The 16389-nt window shown below is 46.0% G+C and overlaps 1 protein-coding gene across 2 annotated transcripts in view; it reads right to left on the bottom strand.

Annotated features, from left to right (window-relative positions):
- The window catches only part of EXOC4 (exocyst complex component 4), a 304134-nt gene that overhangs the window by 48664 nt on the left and 239081 nt on the right, over positions 1 to 16389 (bottom strand). The window contains exon 12 of one of the 2 annotated variants that reach the window (XM_064656590.1): positions 4329 to 4465. In XM_064656590.1, coding sequence (XP_064512660.1) covers positions 4329 to 4465 — 137 coding nt within the window. Of the gene's footprint in view, positions 1 to 4328; positions 4466 to 14631; positions 14827 to 16389 lie in introns of those variants that run through there. The other variant, XM_064656591.1, reaches the window with a different exon arrangement.

Raw genomic sequence — 16389 nt, 5'->3', positions numbered from 1 at the left:
CCCCCCCCCTCATTAAGGAGATGTTAAATAGGGTGGGACATCCCCAACCTCCATCAGACACCCAGTTTTCCCCACCAATTCCAGCCTCCTTTTCCCACACCTTTTCCTTCCAGCATCTTCCAGCCAGTTTTTGACCTCCAGAACTTCCATCCATGTCAGTCCTAAATCAGGTCCTGGAGTAAATCATCCCAAGGCAGGATGAGAGGTTTTGCTACAGCTCAAAATGCTTCCTTTCCAACTCCCAAACTCCTCCTCCTCCCAGACTCCTCAGTCATTATTCCTGCTGTTCCAATAAGGAATGCTGGCTTCTCCTTGGCTGGATCCAGGGGCTCCATCACTCAGCAGGACAGAGGAGGGGGAAAATAAGATGGGAAAAAACCCTCATGGCTCGAGCTTTTAATTGTGGGACAGACATATATTTTGGAATATCAGCTTGGGCCAGCTGTGTCCCCTTCCCAAAATCCTGCCTGCTGGTGAGGGGGGAATGTTGGAGAGATGCTTGTGGCTGAAACATTGGTGTGTGACCAGCACTTTTCCAGCTCCAAATGGAAAAAATTAACTCCATCCATGGAGAAAATTAACTCCCTCCCAGCCAGATCCAGTGCAGGGTCACCTGCTTAACCAGTGACACAGTCACCTCATTAATCCCCAGCTCTCTGGGCCAAGGAAAATGCCATAATTTGGAAGGATTCCTTTCTCTTCCCATGGCCAAGGTGATGTTTCCATGCTGAGCTCTGCTCAGTTAAAAATCCCAGATTTAAAATCCCAGGTACCTCCAGCCTGAGGGACACAAATCCTGCCCCAAAAAGAGCCAAACCCACAACTTAAACCCCCCAGAATTTAAAGCAAGAAGGGGAAGATGCCAATAAGAAGCAGCATTCCCTGGGGGAATCAAGAAATCCTGTCTGCCCACAGACCTCACATTTTTGGATGAATTAATCTGCTCCTCATTTCCTTATCAATTAAAAAAAAAAAGGGGGGGGTTTAGATTTATTTTGCCTGGCTGGAAAGCAGGAAAGATTTCCAGTTAGGTTTGTTTTTTTATTATTTCCCCTGTTTTGAGAGATCCAAGCCCAGTTATTTCCAACTGCACAAATTTAGGCTGAGTCCAGCTGGGTCACCACAAGCTGATGGAGAGAGCTGAGCACCTCCAGAGGGTTTAAGTCACTTTTTAATAGGAGGAACCACTTTTTGGGGGCATCCACCTCTTTTCTGAGACTAAAAAAAGGCTCGTTTGGGTGAGTGATGCCTTTACTCAGAGCCTTCAAACGGGCTGAAAAATGTGCAAGATGATGGTTGCTCAAGGGAGAGAGGATGAAGATGAGGGTGGACACACAGGGTAGAGCCTAAAGCTGACAACGAAATAACTAAATATTGGCCAATTCCTGCAGAAAGACACGGGAAAAGATTAGTTTTAGCACTCAAGGTTGTCTGAGAAGGGTGTTGGAAAAGGTGAAGAAGCAACTGTGAACTGGTCAGGGTTCTCCCTGTCCCTGTGACACCTTGTATGGCCTTTTAGTGCCTCCCAAAGCCTCACAAAACTGGTTTTATCCCACAAGGAGAGCCACTTCCACAGGAATCTGCTGAAGGGTGGGGGCTGGACAAGGCTGAAGAAAAGCACTGCCAGCACAGCAGGAGGTTCTGGGGCTCTATCTCCCATTTTAATTGACATTTTCATCCCCAATCCCTCTTATGGATTAGCTGGAAAACATTTGTTTGTGTCACGTTGAAATTGGAATTTGGATGGATGTGTAACTTGCAGGAGACACCTCACCTCCATTAAACATAAAACTTCTGGAATTCCTCATCCATTAAAACGTGAAATCCTGGGGTTGCTACTTAGATAAATGTCCAAGCCATTCATATCCAGCCCTGCTGGGTTTCCCTTTTCATAATCTCTAAGGAATAGGAGCCAAATGGGACTCGGACACGGACAATCCCAGCTGTGCCTTTCCCGGTGTTGTTCCTTCCAGTCCTTCCTGAGCTTCTCCACAAAGAAAATCTCCCTTGGAGGAGCCTCTCCTTGAGCACATTTCACTCATTTTTGTCCATATTCCCCTTGAGGAAACACATGGGGAAGGAACCAATGCCACGTGCAAATCCTACATCCCCTGGCTTCCCAAATTCCCACTGCCTTGACATCCCAAGAAGAGACGCTCCCTTGCTCCGGGAGCTCAATTCCCAGCTCCGATAAATCAATTTATCCGGATTTTAAGCAGCTAAAAATAACCCTCCCTCCACTAAATTTCGAGATTTGCCCAGCTCAGCTCCAAGGAAAAACCCTGGAGCAGAGGGTGAGGCTGCCTGGAGCCGTAGGGATCCGAGATCCCTGCAGAGGGCACAACATCCCTGCGGATGGAACTGCCCCGGAAAACCTGGGAGCTTGCTCTGCTCCTCCACATCATTTGAAATGGATATGGATTTCTATTTCTATTTTCACTCGCTCATTTGCCAGCAGTAAAAACGAGAACATTTCCTGTTTCTCCTCCTCCTCCTCCTCCTCCTCCCGCTTGTAATCAGGAGATCACCAAATTAGGCCCGGCCTAATTACTCCCTCAGCAGGTGCCAAAGCCAGGAATGGCACCAGCAAAAAAAAAAAAAAAAAAAAACACCAGGAAGGAAGGAAGGACCTTGGAGTTCAAGCCAAACAAATCACATCTATTGTCTGGCTCCAGGCAGCCAAGTTTTCCTATAAAAAAGGAACATTTTGGACAATGGCCCACGGGCAGGGAGCAATTCCTGTGAGAGCTCAGGCGAAGTTTATTATTAATAATAATAAGGAGCTGCTCAGCAGATGAAGCTTTTCCTCAATGAAACCAGGCAATGGGAAAGAATTCCTTGCTCAGGAAACACAAGGGGCTTTTTCAGCTTCCCCCTGCCACGAGCAAGCCCCAATTAGCCATTAAGGGGATTATGGAGAGCAGCAATTACTGCCCACATTTAGTGGCTTTCAATGGCACTATTTATCCCTGCATGATCCTGGTGCTCCTCTCCAGGGAGAGGGCCATTTTACAGCTGGAATACTGGGATGGACAGAGAAGAAGGTGTTTATTGACAGTGACACAGGAAAACTGTGATAAATCAAATACCCAAAGGGCTTCAAGGGAACAGCCCCATGTCCAGTGGGATCACGCTGCCTTCGGCTCCCACACCGTGGCCAGGGAAGAAGGTAGAGATGGATCATCCCAAAAATGCTGATGAGCAAGGAGGGAGCATTTGATGCCCCCCCCCGAAAGAGTAAATTTACAGAATTGTGTTGGGAGGGCTTCACAAAACCCAGTGTGTGTGGATTTACAGGGTTATTCATCCCCAGAATCAGAGAATCCTAGAAATGTTCCAGTTGGAAAAGTCCTCTGAGATCATGGAGTCCTCCCACTCCCCCAGCACTGCTAAGCACTGACCCACATTCCCAAATGCCACATCCACACGGATTTTAAATCCCTCTAGGGATGGGGACCCCACTCCTGCCCTGGGCAGTCCCTTCCAATGCCTGACCACCCTTTCAGGGAAGAAATTTCCCCTGATTATCCAATCTAAACCTTCCCTGGTGTAACTCAGAACCATTTCCTTCCCACACTGAAATTCCTACAGCGCCATGAGACCTGAGTACCCAGATCTCAACTTAATTAATTCAAATTGAGCTGAATCCCTTGCAAATGCTCCAGTGAAGAACCTGATTTGCTTCACAAGAGAGCAACAGCCACAAACAGCTGTTTAGTTTACAGATGGGACTTCATACTCTCAGTTTGCAACCTGAGGTGACCTTTTATCACAGAGTCACAGAGTGGTTTGGGTTGGAAAGGACCTTCAAGACCATCCAGTTCCAACCCCGACACCTCCCACTATCCCAGGTTGCTCCAACCCGGCTTTGGACACTTCCAGGGATCCAGGGGCAGCCACAGCTTCTCTGGGCAATCTGTGCCAGGGCCTCCCCACCCTCAGTCAAGGATTTCTTCCCAATCTCTAATCTTCCTGCTCTCTGTCAGTTTGAAGCCATTCCCTGTGTCCTGTCCCTCCATCCCTTGTCCCCAGTCCCTCTCCAGCTCTCCTGGAGCCCCTTTAGGCCCTGGAAGTTGCTTAAGGCAAGAGCTGGACTAGTTTCCAAGCTCTACCACCACTGTCATCCACACTCCAAGAGCCTAAACCATGGTGTGATGTGGATAAAGCCAAGACCCTCCATGGGATCCTAATTTCAGCTTTTTTCCCCTGCCTGGAAAGAAACCTCCATGACCATCCCGGCAAAGGCAATTCCAGAAGTGACTCCTGCCTTCCCAGGGCAAAATCCCAACACCCCAAGAGCAGGTGAACTGGTCTCCAAGCCTTGGTACCTGTAGGCCAGGGTGCAGGTGTCCTTGTACTCCTGGAGCTTCACGCACACCATGTTGAGGAACTGATCCGAGTACGCGCTCAGGTCGTGCATCAGGTTCATCAGGTCCTGCACCGTCTTCTCCACGATCACCGTGCTCTGGGAAAGGGAACAGAAGCCAAGGGATTGATGCCTCAGAGCTTTTTGTTGTGTTTTTTTTTTTTAACTTCTGTATATTTTAGAAGTAGTTGTGTAGTGACTGTAGATTTTAATGTTGCTGTTATTACATCCCTTACCTTTAACACAGCAGTTACACATCCCCAACTCTGTTACCCCACCTCATATCAATCCTTCTGAATTCCCTCAGCTACTCTTGTAGCTTATCAGGAGAAGGATCTGTCCAGGATCTTCCAGGATCCTCAGGAAGATCCAGAAGGATCTTCCAGGACCCTCAGGTGACAACAAACCTCTTGGGTTGGATGTGCAACCACACAAGGAGGAATCAAACCTGCTCTCGATCCAGCTCCTCTCGGTTTCTTTACGGAACTCAACATTTGAAAAAAAAAAAAACCAACTTATAAATCCACAACTTCATGTAACAAAAATCTACAACTTCATGTAACACCTTAAAAATCCACAGCTTCAGGTAACAACTTAAAAATCTACAACTTCATGTAACAACTTAAAAGTCCACAGCTTCATGTAACAACTTAAAAATCTACAACTTCGCACTAAAAGACAAGGCATTGCTGGTTTCTACGTGGCTTCTCCCACTTATTTCTGCTCCCTGCAACATGAGAAGCCTGCCAATGCCTGGATGTCACAATGAAACCTTTGGATTTTGGAATAAACCCTTTGGATTTCAGGGAAACACAAAGCCACTGGGATGATTAAAAAAAAAATCGGGAGGGGCGAAAAAGGGAAATTACCATATGAAAGGAGGCGCTGCCAGACACGTTAAGGGCTATTTTTCTGGGACATCTTAGCCTCTTCCAAAGCAATCCTGACACATCTGCCCGAGCCTCTGGGGACACTCTGTGTTGCCAGGACAGCTGGATTCGTTAGCAGGGCCGGGGGAATCCTCTGAAAGTCGGCGCCGGGAAATGAAAGGCAGCGCTCGTGTTATCCCAGAGTTACAACCCAGTTGCCTCTGACCCATCCGGGTTCATTAAGAGCAAATGGATGTGATCAAAGGATAATTTCGTGGCGAGACACTTCAATGGAGGCTTGAAAAAAACCCCAACAAACCCACAGTAACAAGGAGGCTCAGCCACGGAACAACGTGGGTCCCCTCGCAGCTGACACAGGATAGACAGACCTGGAGATGTTGTTTCAATAATTCCTTTGGGATTAGTGCCTCGTGCAAGTTTTCCAAAGGACTGGATTCATTTACAGCAGGAGAGCACTCCAGGTAGAAGAGTCCAGCTGGAGGGGAGTTTGTAAAAAGATCTCTTAAAATGCAGTTTCAGGACAAGGAAGTTGGTTCCCAACAATTCCTCGACATGTGGAAGTTCAAAACAATGGGTCGAGGCTACACAAACTTCCAGGTTTTCATGGAATGGTTTGGGTTGGAAGGGACTTGAAAGATCATCTCTTTCCACTCCTTGCCATGGGCAGGGACACCTTCCACTAGCCCAGGTTGCTCCAACCTGGCCTTGGACAATTCCAGGGATCCAGAGGCAGCCACAGCTTCTCTGGGAAATCCATTCCAGCCCTTCCCCACCCTCCCAGACAGCAATTCCTTCTCAATATCCCATCTAACCCTGCCCTCTGGCACTGGGAAGCCATTCCCTGTGTCCTGTCCCTCCAGGCCTTGCCCCCAGTCCCTCTCCAGCTCTCCTGGAGCCCCTTTAGGCCCTGCAAGGGGCTCTTAGCTCTCCCTGGAGCCTTCTCTTCTCCAGGGGAATCCCCCCAGCTCTCCCAGTCTGGCTCATTCCCCCAATTTCCAATTAAACTGAGCCCCCTTTTCCAGCCTCTCAGGTCAGAACCAGCCAATCTCTCCCTCCATGGTTTCCCACACCGTGCAGGACACGGATTTAACTCCTGGGCTGCAACTCAGCTCTTCTTCCCTGTCCTGAGTGACCACCAGGGGCTGATTTTTACTCACAGTAACTGATTTGTCCCAGCAGAAACTAATTTTGCCACCATCAAGACAGAATAATATGGAGGTAACTCCACATGGAAAACTTTTTCCAAGGAGAAATTCTCCACTCCATGATCTGCCCTACAGAGCAACTGGACTTGATGGTTGTGACACTTCTTCTCTTCAGAAATAAACCCAGAAAAAGGGGAAAAAACTCCTTTTCTTTGTGACCTCCTGAATACCTGTGGCTTTGGAATACTTTCCAAGCTCCTGATTTCCTTTATCCCAGCCTTCCAAGGCAGAGCTCCAAAGCAGATGGGAGCTGAAGCTGGGTCAGAGCAGAGCATAAACGAGCTTTGTGTTTTTTAACAGTGTAATTACCCACACTGACAGTTTGGGGTGCTGGATCCTCCATCCCTGAGAGGCTCCAAATCAGGCACAGGTGCCTCCCTGAAAGATTCCGGAGTCAGGGATTTGATGAAGGAATTGCTGGGTGAAGAAATCACCGGGTGAACTTCCAGGGCTGATTGTGCTGCACATCTCACATGTATTTATTCTGATTTTGAGCTCCAAACAACTTCATGCCCAAGTTATGCTCAAAAAAACCCCCAGCCAACGAAAAAGCACCTTCCCATCCCAGGAGCTCTGGCCCAGGAATAACTCAAAGCAGTGGAATTTTGATTCTCCAGAACCAGCAAAGTGAAAATGTCCAATCAAAACACACCAAAACTATTCCAAGCTCCTGAATTCCCCACAGCAAAACGGGAATTCCCAGCACACCAACCCTCAGCCAGCACACCCAGGAGATTCCCAGCAGGACAAAAAGGGTTGGGTTCAATGGGAAGGATTCAATGGATTCAGTTAAGGTGAAGGTTGAAAAGGACCTCTCAGATCATCGAGTGCAACCATCAACCCACCGCTAAACCACGTCCTCAGGTGCCACATCCACGTGGTTTCTGAACACTTCCAGGGATGGAGATTCCACCACTTCCCTGGGCAGCCCATTCCCGATGCTTCACATCCCTAAAACCACCAAGAATCCCCCTGCCAAGGTGGTCCCACCTCCAAAAATCACAGCCTGGAAGTATCCACTGGAGGAGACACCATTCCATAGTCTCCAAACCACCAAACACACATCCCTGATCCCAAGCTGACCCCAGTTACAAGCTCAAAAAGCAGGGAATAGACAAGTTATCACTCGGATAAAGATTTATTCCCAGTGTGGTGCAGATGAGCAGGGAAGGAAAAATCTGGTTGCCCACAGGGGGGAAAGTTTGTGCCAGTCCCACCTTCCAGCCCTTATTTTCCTCTCCCATCCCAGGCTCTGGCACTTGAGACATTTAAATTCTCCTGGAATGATGCAGCAGTAACAGCATAATAAGGAATATCAGCGCCTTGGCAGGGAGATGGACTGGATAATTTAGCAGCTCTTCTGGATCTCTGATCCTGCTGAGTTCCGGGGCTTGTTATTAAAGGCATTTTTTAAGGGATTTTAATTTACTCCTCTAAATGGATTCCCATCCATTCACTCCCCCCCCCCCCCAGTGAATGTTGTCAGGGACATTAGGGAGGTGATAAAATAGCTGGAGCTTCCCTGCTGCTTTTAATGTGTTCCATACACAGGGAAAGTCATTAGCTCTTCCCCTTTAATCCACTCTCTCCACAACAGTTTATCACTTCAAAGTGCCAAACACTCTCCCTTTATTAATCCATGGACATTTGTGCAAGGAAAAGGAGGCAGAGCCATTCGTTGCCAGCATAGTTTGTACCATGAGAGCTCGGCCTTGACATTTCTCCCCCTTCTCCTGCCCAGAATATTCCTACAAGTGGCTCTTCTCCGGGTTTTCCAGGGCTCTCCTGATTAGAGGGAAGCTCGTGGCAAGGTGATAATTTATTTTGTGTGTGGCAAGTGGCAGGTTTTCCCAATCCTTTGTAGTCCTGGCTCTGGAACATCATAGAATCATAGAATCAGCTGGGTTGACCTCTGAGATCATCCAGTCCAACCCTCGCTCCAACCCCGCCGTGGTTTCCAGCCCATGGCACTGATGCCACATCCAGTCTGTCCTTAAACACCTCCAGGGACGGAGAATGCCCCCCTTCCCTGGGCAGCCCATTCCAATGGCTGAGCACCCTCTCTGCAAAGAAATTCTTCCTGATATCCAACCTAAACCTCCCCTGGCACAGCTGAAGACCGAGCCCTCTTGTCCTACTGATCCCTGCCTGGGAGAAGAGACCAACCTCCCCGGCTCCCCCCTCCTGGCAGGGAGTTGCAGAGAGTGAGGAGGTCTCCCCTGAGCCTCCTCCTCTCCAGGCTGAGCCCCCCCAGCTCCCTCAGCCTCTCCTCCCAGCACTTGGGCTCCAGTCCCTTCCCCAGCCTCGCTGCTCTTCTCTGCCCCTGCTCCAGCCCCTCCAGGGCCTTCCTGAGCTCAGGGCCCAGAGCTGGACACAGCACTCCAGGGGTGGCCTCCCCAGCGCCCAGCCCAGGGGCACAAGCCCTGCCCTGCTCCTGCTGCCACACTCTTCCTCAGCCAGCCCAGCAGCCCTTGGCCCTCTTGCCCCCCTGGCCACACTCGGGCTCCTCTTCAGCTCCCTGCCCAGCCCAACTCCCAGCTCCCTTCCTGCCTGGCTGCTCTCCAGCCCCTCTGGCCCAGCCTGCAGCTGCAGGGGCTTCTTGTGGCCAAAGGGCAGGACCCGGCCCTTGGCCTTGGGGAACCTCAGCCCCTTGCAATCAGCCCCTGGATCCAGCCTGGCCAGCATCGTTAGCAGCTGCTTCACGAGACAAACTGCACAAACTGCACGTGGGCAACGGAATTAATGATGCTCAGAAACAGCCCATCAGTCCCGGAGCTTGTTTTAACAAACGTTTGGAGAACAAAACCCATCTGGTTTGTTTTTATGGATACTCCCTGTGCTGGTTTTTGCATTTAAAACACAGTTATCTGTTCAAAATGACCTGCTGGAGAGGGGGCAGCCCCGGGAGGGAAAGGCACAGCGACCACGAAAAGAGCAGCTGAGTGAGGAAAAAACAAAAGGACTTGGGAAAAAAAAAATAGATGGAGAAAAGCTTGGTGGGGCTGAGGCCCTGAAGATGATGATGATGCTGTGCCCCTGGATTTGTGCTGTGGACACCAGGGCAAAGACTCTGATGTCTAAATTCACCACACGATGGGCTGAGTTCAGCTGGAACTCAGGCAAATGTAAGAGATCACCACAAAACAAGTGACCCCATTGCACTTCCCAGTTCCCCAGGATGAGCATTTCCAGTCCTCTGAGCTCCTGGCAAGGAGGACAAACAGTTGTTTGTCCATGAGCCCCTCAGCAGTTTAACAACCAGCTGGAAGGAACTTGGGATTTGTGGCAGAGCCAAGCCCTGAGCGACGGCAAAACCACCTTTCCAAAACACAGCAACGGCAGTTGTTGCCCTTTCCCCCCAAATCCCATTCTAGGAGGCAAAAAAACCCCCCCAAAATTTTAATTTTAGGAAGCTCTTGTCATTATGCAAAACTTCCTAAGATGGAAATTAAGAAAACAGAATTGTCTCTTGTCCTGACAGAGGAAGTAGAGGGTTAAAAAAATCTCTCATTTCATTAATTCTGATGGTTTGCTTTTTTTTTGCAGTTAATCTTGTGGCACGAGCAGGGTTCAAACTGACCAATTTAATGTTTCTGCACAAACTAGGAAATGAAAACCCCCCTTGTCCTATCCCTCCAGGCCCTTGCAGTGCAAAGGAAAAGCCTGAATTCCACATGTCAAGGGCACCTTTCCTGCATTCCCACCCCAACTTTGCTGCCATGGGATTTCACCAGGGCTTTCCCAAACACCTGAACATTCATCCAAAAAACCAAATTAAACTCAAAGAAGCAACAGATGACTCCGTTGCACTTCCCAGTTCCCCAGGATGAGCATTTCCAGTCCTCTGAGCTCCTGGCAAGGAGGACAAACAATTCCATGAGCCCCTCAGCAGTTTAACAACCACCTGGAGGGAACTGGGGATTTGTGTCGGAGCCAAGCCCTGAGTGATGGCAAAACCACCTTTCCAAAACACAGCACAGGCAGTTGTTGCCTTTTCCTCCCCAAATCCCACTCTAGCAGGCAAAAGAAAAAAACCCAAAATTGTAATTTTTAGGAAACCCTTGTCATTATGCAGAACTTCCCAATTTGGTCTCTTGTCCTGCCACAGGAAGCAGAGGGTTAAAAACATCTCTCATTTCATTAATTCTGATGGTTTGCTTTTTTTTGCAGTTACTCTTGTGGCACAAGCAGGGTTCAAACTGACCAATTTAAGGGCAGCTCAGGGTGTCTGTGCACAAATCAGGGAATGAAACCCCCACTGGGTGAGCTCATGCTGAGGGATGAGCAGTAACAGCCACCCCTCAACCCCCGGGCAGCGCCGGAACGAGCGGCTCCCGCTCCGCAAATGCATCCATAGATCTTCCCTTCCCATGTGGAACTGGGATATGGTTTCCTGACAGCCCCATCTCCCCTTCCCAGGCAGATGACTCCCTGCAGCCCATCTCCCAGAAGCCTCCCAGGCAGTTCTGGATGGCCGGGAACGAGCCTGTTGTTCCACCCGTTATTTCCCTGCGCTAACGACAGCGGAGTCGTCCTGTGAATAAACCCATTTAGGGAGCAGAGGAAGCCAAACTTGGCACCAGCAGAGCAGGGATAGAGCCATCCACAAAACATTCCTCTATTAACCAAACAGCAGCACTTCCAAACCCAGCGGGGTCACGGCAAAGCCCTGCTGGGAAACAGAAATTAGCTCCGAATGGAGATCATTTGTCTCCTGGATGTTGTCATATCTGTGAGATCTCCCCCTGCTCGGAGGAGGGACACTGCCAGCCAGTGATGGGGATGAATTCCAAGCTTTTTTGGAAGGCAGGTGGCACTCGAGATCCCTCCCGTTGTCCCCTTGCCTCTGGCAGAGCGCTTGGAAATGCCAGAGAGAGCGGAGAAGAAATGAATCTCCAACGTCAAGATGCTGCAATTAATGGCAGCAAATTTCACTCAGTTCCTCACAGAAGCAGCTCAGTTACCACCAGGTTACCACTCAGTTACTGCTTGCTTGGATTTTTGGTTTATTCCTACGTGGGACAAACATTTCCCTTCTCATCCAGAAAAAACAGGGCCAGGCACAACAGGGAACAGGCATCAAACAGTGAAGAAACGGGACCATCATCCCATCTGGGGTTTGCACAGGGCAGGAAGCAGCTGGACATTTGAGGATGGCTACTGAGTAAAAAATATGGAATTTTTTTGGAAGAAAAGAGTAATTTTAAACATTAAGTGGTTAAAAGGGGAGATGTGTTACTGCAACACAGGGTCAATCTGTATTTATGCATCTCCCACTCCAGCAGCACAAAGCAGGCTGAGGATGTGGCTGCATTCCAAAAGGAATTTCCTCCATTCCCCTCCAGGTGAAGAGACAACCGAACACCCTTGAGAAATTTAATTTCATTTTGGCCAAACTCTTGTCTCTGAGCAGGATCTCTGTTGCACAGAACACCCTGTCTGAAAAAGGGAGGACATTTTCACTCCATGTCCCACTCACCCACGAGCCACCTCCCTCCCCAACACACCTCCAGCTGGAGGAATTTGTTCACTCAGTCAGTGCTTGCTTGGAGTTTTGGTTTATTCCTATGTAGGACAAACATTTCCCTTCTCATCCAGAAAAAACAGGGCCAGGCACGATGGGGAACAGGCATCAAACAGTGAAGAAACGGGACCATCATCCCATTGGGAGTTTGCACAGGGCAGGAAGCAGCTGGACATTTTGGGATGGCTACTGAGTAAAAAATATGGAATTTTTTTGGAAGAAAAGAGTAATTTTAAACATTAAGTGGTTAAAAGGGGAGATGTGTTACTGCAACACAGGGTCAATCTGTATTTATGCATCTCCCACTCCAGCAGCACAAAGCAGGCTGAGGATGTGGCTGCATTCCAAAAGGAATTTCCTCCACTCCCCTCCAGGTGAAGAGACAACCGAACACCCTTGAGAAATTTAATTTGGTTTTGGCCAAACTCTTGTCTCTGAGCAGGATCTCTGTTGCACAGAACGCCCTGTCTGAAAAAGGGAGGACATTTTCACTCCGTGTCCCACTCACCCACGAGCCACCTCCCTCCCCAACACACCTCCAGCTGGAGGAATTTGTTCACTCAGTCAGTGCTTGCTTGGATTTTTGGTTTATTCCTACGTAGGACAAACATTTCCCTTCTCATCCAGAAAAAACAGGGCCAGGTACAACAGGGAACAGGCATCAAACAGTGAAGAAACGGGACAATCAATCCAAATATTTGGAGTTTGCACAGGGCAGGAAGCAGCTGGACATTTGGGGATGGCTACTGAGTAAAAAATAGGGGAATTTTTTGGGAGAAAAGAGTAATTTTAAACATTAAGTGGTTAAAAGGGGAGATGTGTTATTGCAACACAGGGTCAATCCGTATTTATGCATCTCCCACTCCACAGCACAAAGTAGGATGAGGGAATTTTTTTGGGAGCAAGCTCAGATGGAAAAGAAAACCAAGCCCAGAGAGGCTGATCCGGGCCCAAGCTGCACAACAACCCCACCCTTTGTGCTGCCATGAACTTCCCAACTGGTTGCTTCCCAAATTCCCATCCATCCCTCCGGAGTCCAGGACAAAAAGGGAAAGGGTTCTCTCACAAGCTGGACCTGGGGGTGAGTTTTAAGGAACCCCTTCAAGAAGTTGAACGTACAAAATAAATCAGTGTAGGGATGGGAACTGATGTTCTGCTCCCTCCTGGCCTGATTTTGGGTTGTGTCCTCCTTGTGTATCAACACCAATTCTCAAGGTGTCATTTGTTCATCTCCAGTCTCATTATTTTGGTTTTTTTTTTATGATTTTTAATGGATGGAAAATCCTCCTCTGGCCAGCCAGGTCATTCCCACCTTCACCCAAACCTCTCTTGAAGCCTCGTGCTACCACGACTCAACTAAAGGAGGCAAGTGAGGAAGAATTCAGAAATAACCTTAAATTACAGTTACATATAATAAATATATACTATTAGAAAATAAATAGATAAATAATAAAAATATAATATAAAATATAATATATACTCTATTTTAACAATATTAATTATATTTTAATAATATAATTTTGAAATATATAATATTATATATTATAATTATATATATAAAGTATTGTATATATTACATATAATTATAATTCATGTATAATTATAATTTAATAATAATTTTTGTACATCTCATTACAATATATAATATATAATTATATTTAATATATAATAGATAATTTTAATAATTTTAATAATAATGATATTTTAATATATTATATATATTATATATATTTAAAAATATAAAATATACATAAAATATATATAAATATGTAATATATAAAATATATTATATATTATATATAATATATAAAAATATATATTATATATTATGTATATATTATATATATTATATATTATAATAATATATAATATATATAATATATACATAATATAGAATATATATTATATATTATGTAATATATATGTATATATGTATATATATAAAAATATATAATATATATTATATATATTATATATTATATACTTTATATATAATATATATAATATATATATTATATAGAATATATATTATATAGAATATATATTATATATATTATATTATATATATTATATTATATTATATATTATAATATATATAATATATATTATATAATATATTATATATTCTATATAATATATAGAATATATAATATACATATTATATATATTATATATATTATATATTATGTATATTATATATTATATGTAAAATATATATTTATAATATATATTATGTAATATAAATAATAAACATATAAAATAAATATATAATATTAATAATACAAGAAAAGCAGAAGAAAAGCCCCAAATCTGTCAAAAAACGTGTGGTTTTTTTTCCCAGCCCAGGGAACTCGGGGGGGAGCTGCTGCTGAGGCTGCTGCTGTTCATGTCACCAGGGGTGGGATGCAGATGAATGCTCAGATTGTCCTTTCCTGTTCCAAAGCTTCAGAGTGTGAGGGAAAAACTTTCCCCTCCTACACAGGGAAGTTCACAGAAAGCAAAAAAAAAAAGCATAAAAGCAGGAAATTTGCAAAAAAAATCAGTATTCTGGCAGCTTTGTGTGTGCAGGAGCAAAACTGTAATTTTATTGGATTTTATTTTTTCAAATGGAAAGGGTCTATTCACAGATCAGAAGCAAGAGGGGAAACTTTGCCTTTCCTGCCTTCCCTCAGTTCTTTCAGATGTAAATTAAGGTGCTATGAACCTTCAAATTTTTGAGTTTATACACTTTGGGAAGAAACTTCTCCTCTTCCAGGGGAAAACCCACCATACTCCAATTGCAACTTGAATTCTCCTGTTGACAAGTCCCTGCCTCCAAAATTCCACTACTCCTCTGCAGCCCTGGCAGGGAGGGGCAGCCCCTGACACACACAGATAAAAAAAAAAATAAAGAGCTTTACACCTTTCTTTTTAACAATAGGTTAATGTCCCTTTTGTTCGCCACGATTTTTAAAAGTGCACTTTTAAAATTAAACCTCTGAGAGGGGAGGGAGGCAGAAAAAGCAGCAAGAAAAGGATGAATAAAAGGCATTTTTGAGCTGGAAGTGCCTCATTCCTCCCCCTCAGCACACACAGCTTGTGTGTGTGGGGAGGGAGTAATTATAAAAATGAACTTTGAGTGTAAAAACGAGCACATTTTATAAGGATTAGTCCTTTGAACAGCTTCAAAAAGAGGATGGATTAGCTCTGACAACTCGATAACGTGGCCATCACTAATTTATAATGGGATGGCTCTTCTCATCCAGCACTTGTGATCAGGAAAAATTCCTAATTTCTAAAATTAGTTTCGAAAACTAGGAATTAAAGAGTATTTCTTCCTTGACCGAACGGGCCCAGGCTTCAAATAATAAAAATAAGGGAAATAGTGGGAATGGGGAGGAGCCTGGTGAGAACACAGGGAAGTTTTCTGCTCTTGAAGCCATCTATGGCAGGGGATGTGAGACTGTGGGATGGGTTTGGGATTCATGGAGCAAAACAAGCCAAGGGAAGGGAAAAATATCTGAGCTGTTGTGATAAAGAGACAAAAACTGCAGGTGAAAGGTGCAGAGGGTCCAAACGAGCCCGACCAACAACCCAAACTCTACCACTGCTGTGTTGGGAAAAAGCAAGGAATTTAACTTTCCTAGGGAAAAGACAGCTATGGAAGAACTGGGTTTCCCAGAGAAGGTGTGAATGGGCCATTTCTGGAAGTTTTGGCTGCCCCTGGATCCCTGGAAGTGTCCAAGGCCAGGTTGGAGCAACCAGGGGTAATGGGAGGTGTCCCTGCCCATGGCAGGGGGTGGGACAGGATGGGCTTTAAGGTCCCTTCCGCCCCAAAACATCCCGTGATTTATGAAAAAAATTCCTGAAGGAATGCTGGGGATGGGATTGATACAAATCTCCTTTAAATGAAGTTTATTTGGCCTTGCCTTTGCAGGCTGTGGATGTTCAGAGCTCCTGGACACCCCAGGTCATCCACCACAGGAATAACAGGGAAGGGTTAGGATTAGGGTTTTAAAACAGTTTTAAATGCTGGTTTAAAACTGCAGGAACACCTTGGAAAGAAAAGGAGCTGGAGGGAAAGAGGAAACCTGGGGGAAGTGACACTTCTGTGGTAGTTGGATCTACACTTAATTTTGGGAAAAGCTGCTCTGTTTTCCCATCCCAAGGATCTGCTCTTCTGCCAGGGATGTTTAAGAGGTTGCAAATGAGGAATGTGCAGCTCCAGCTTTAACCAAACAGGAAGGTGACCAGGCTAAGTGGCTTCTGTGGACAGAGAGATAAGAGGGGCTGGGGTGTGGCACCAGCCCTGTGAGGCAAAATGAGCCCAGTGTCACTGCTGAGGGAGCCTGTCTGAGCTGTTGGGGTGATTAAAAGAATCAGTCAAAGGCCTGTGATCGAGGCTGGGGGCACATACATGTGGTT

This window comes from Pseudopipra pipra, chromosome 5 (assembly GCF_036250125.1).
Source record: "Pseudopipra pipra isolate bDixPip1 chromosome 5, bDixPip1.hap1, whole genome shotgun sequence".
Lineage (NCBI taxonomy): Eukaryota > Metazoa > Chordata > Aves > Passeriformes > Pipridae > Pseudopipra > Pseudopipra pipra.
Note: the sequence above shows the minus strand (reverse complement) of the source record. Positions and strands in the feature narration are given on the sequence as shown.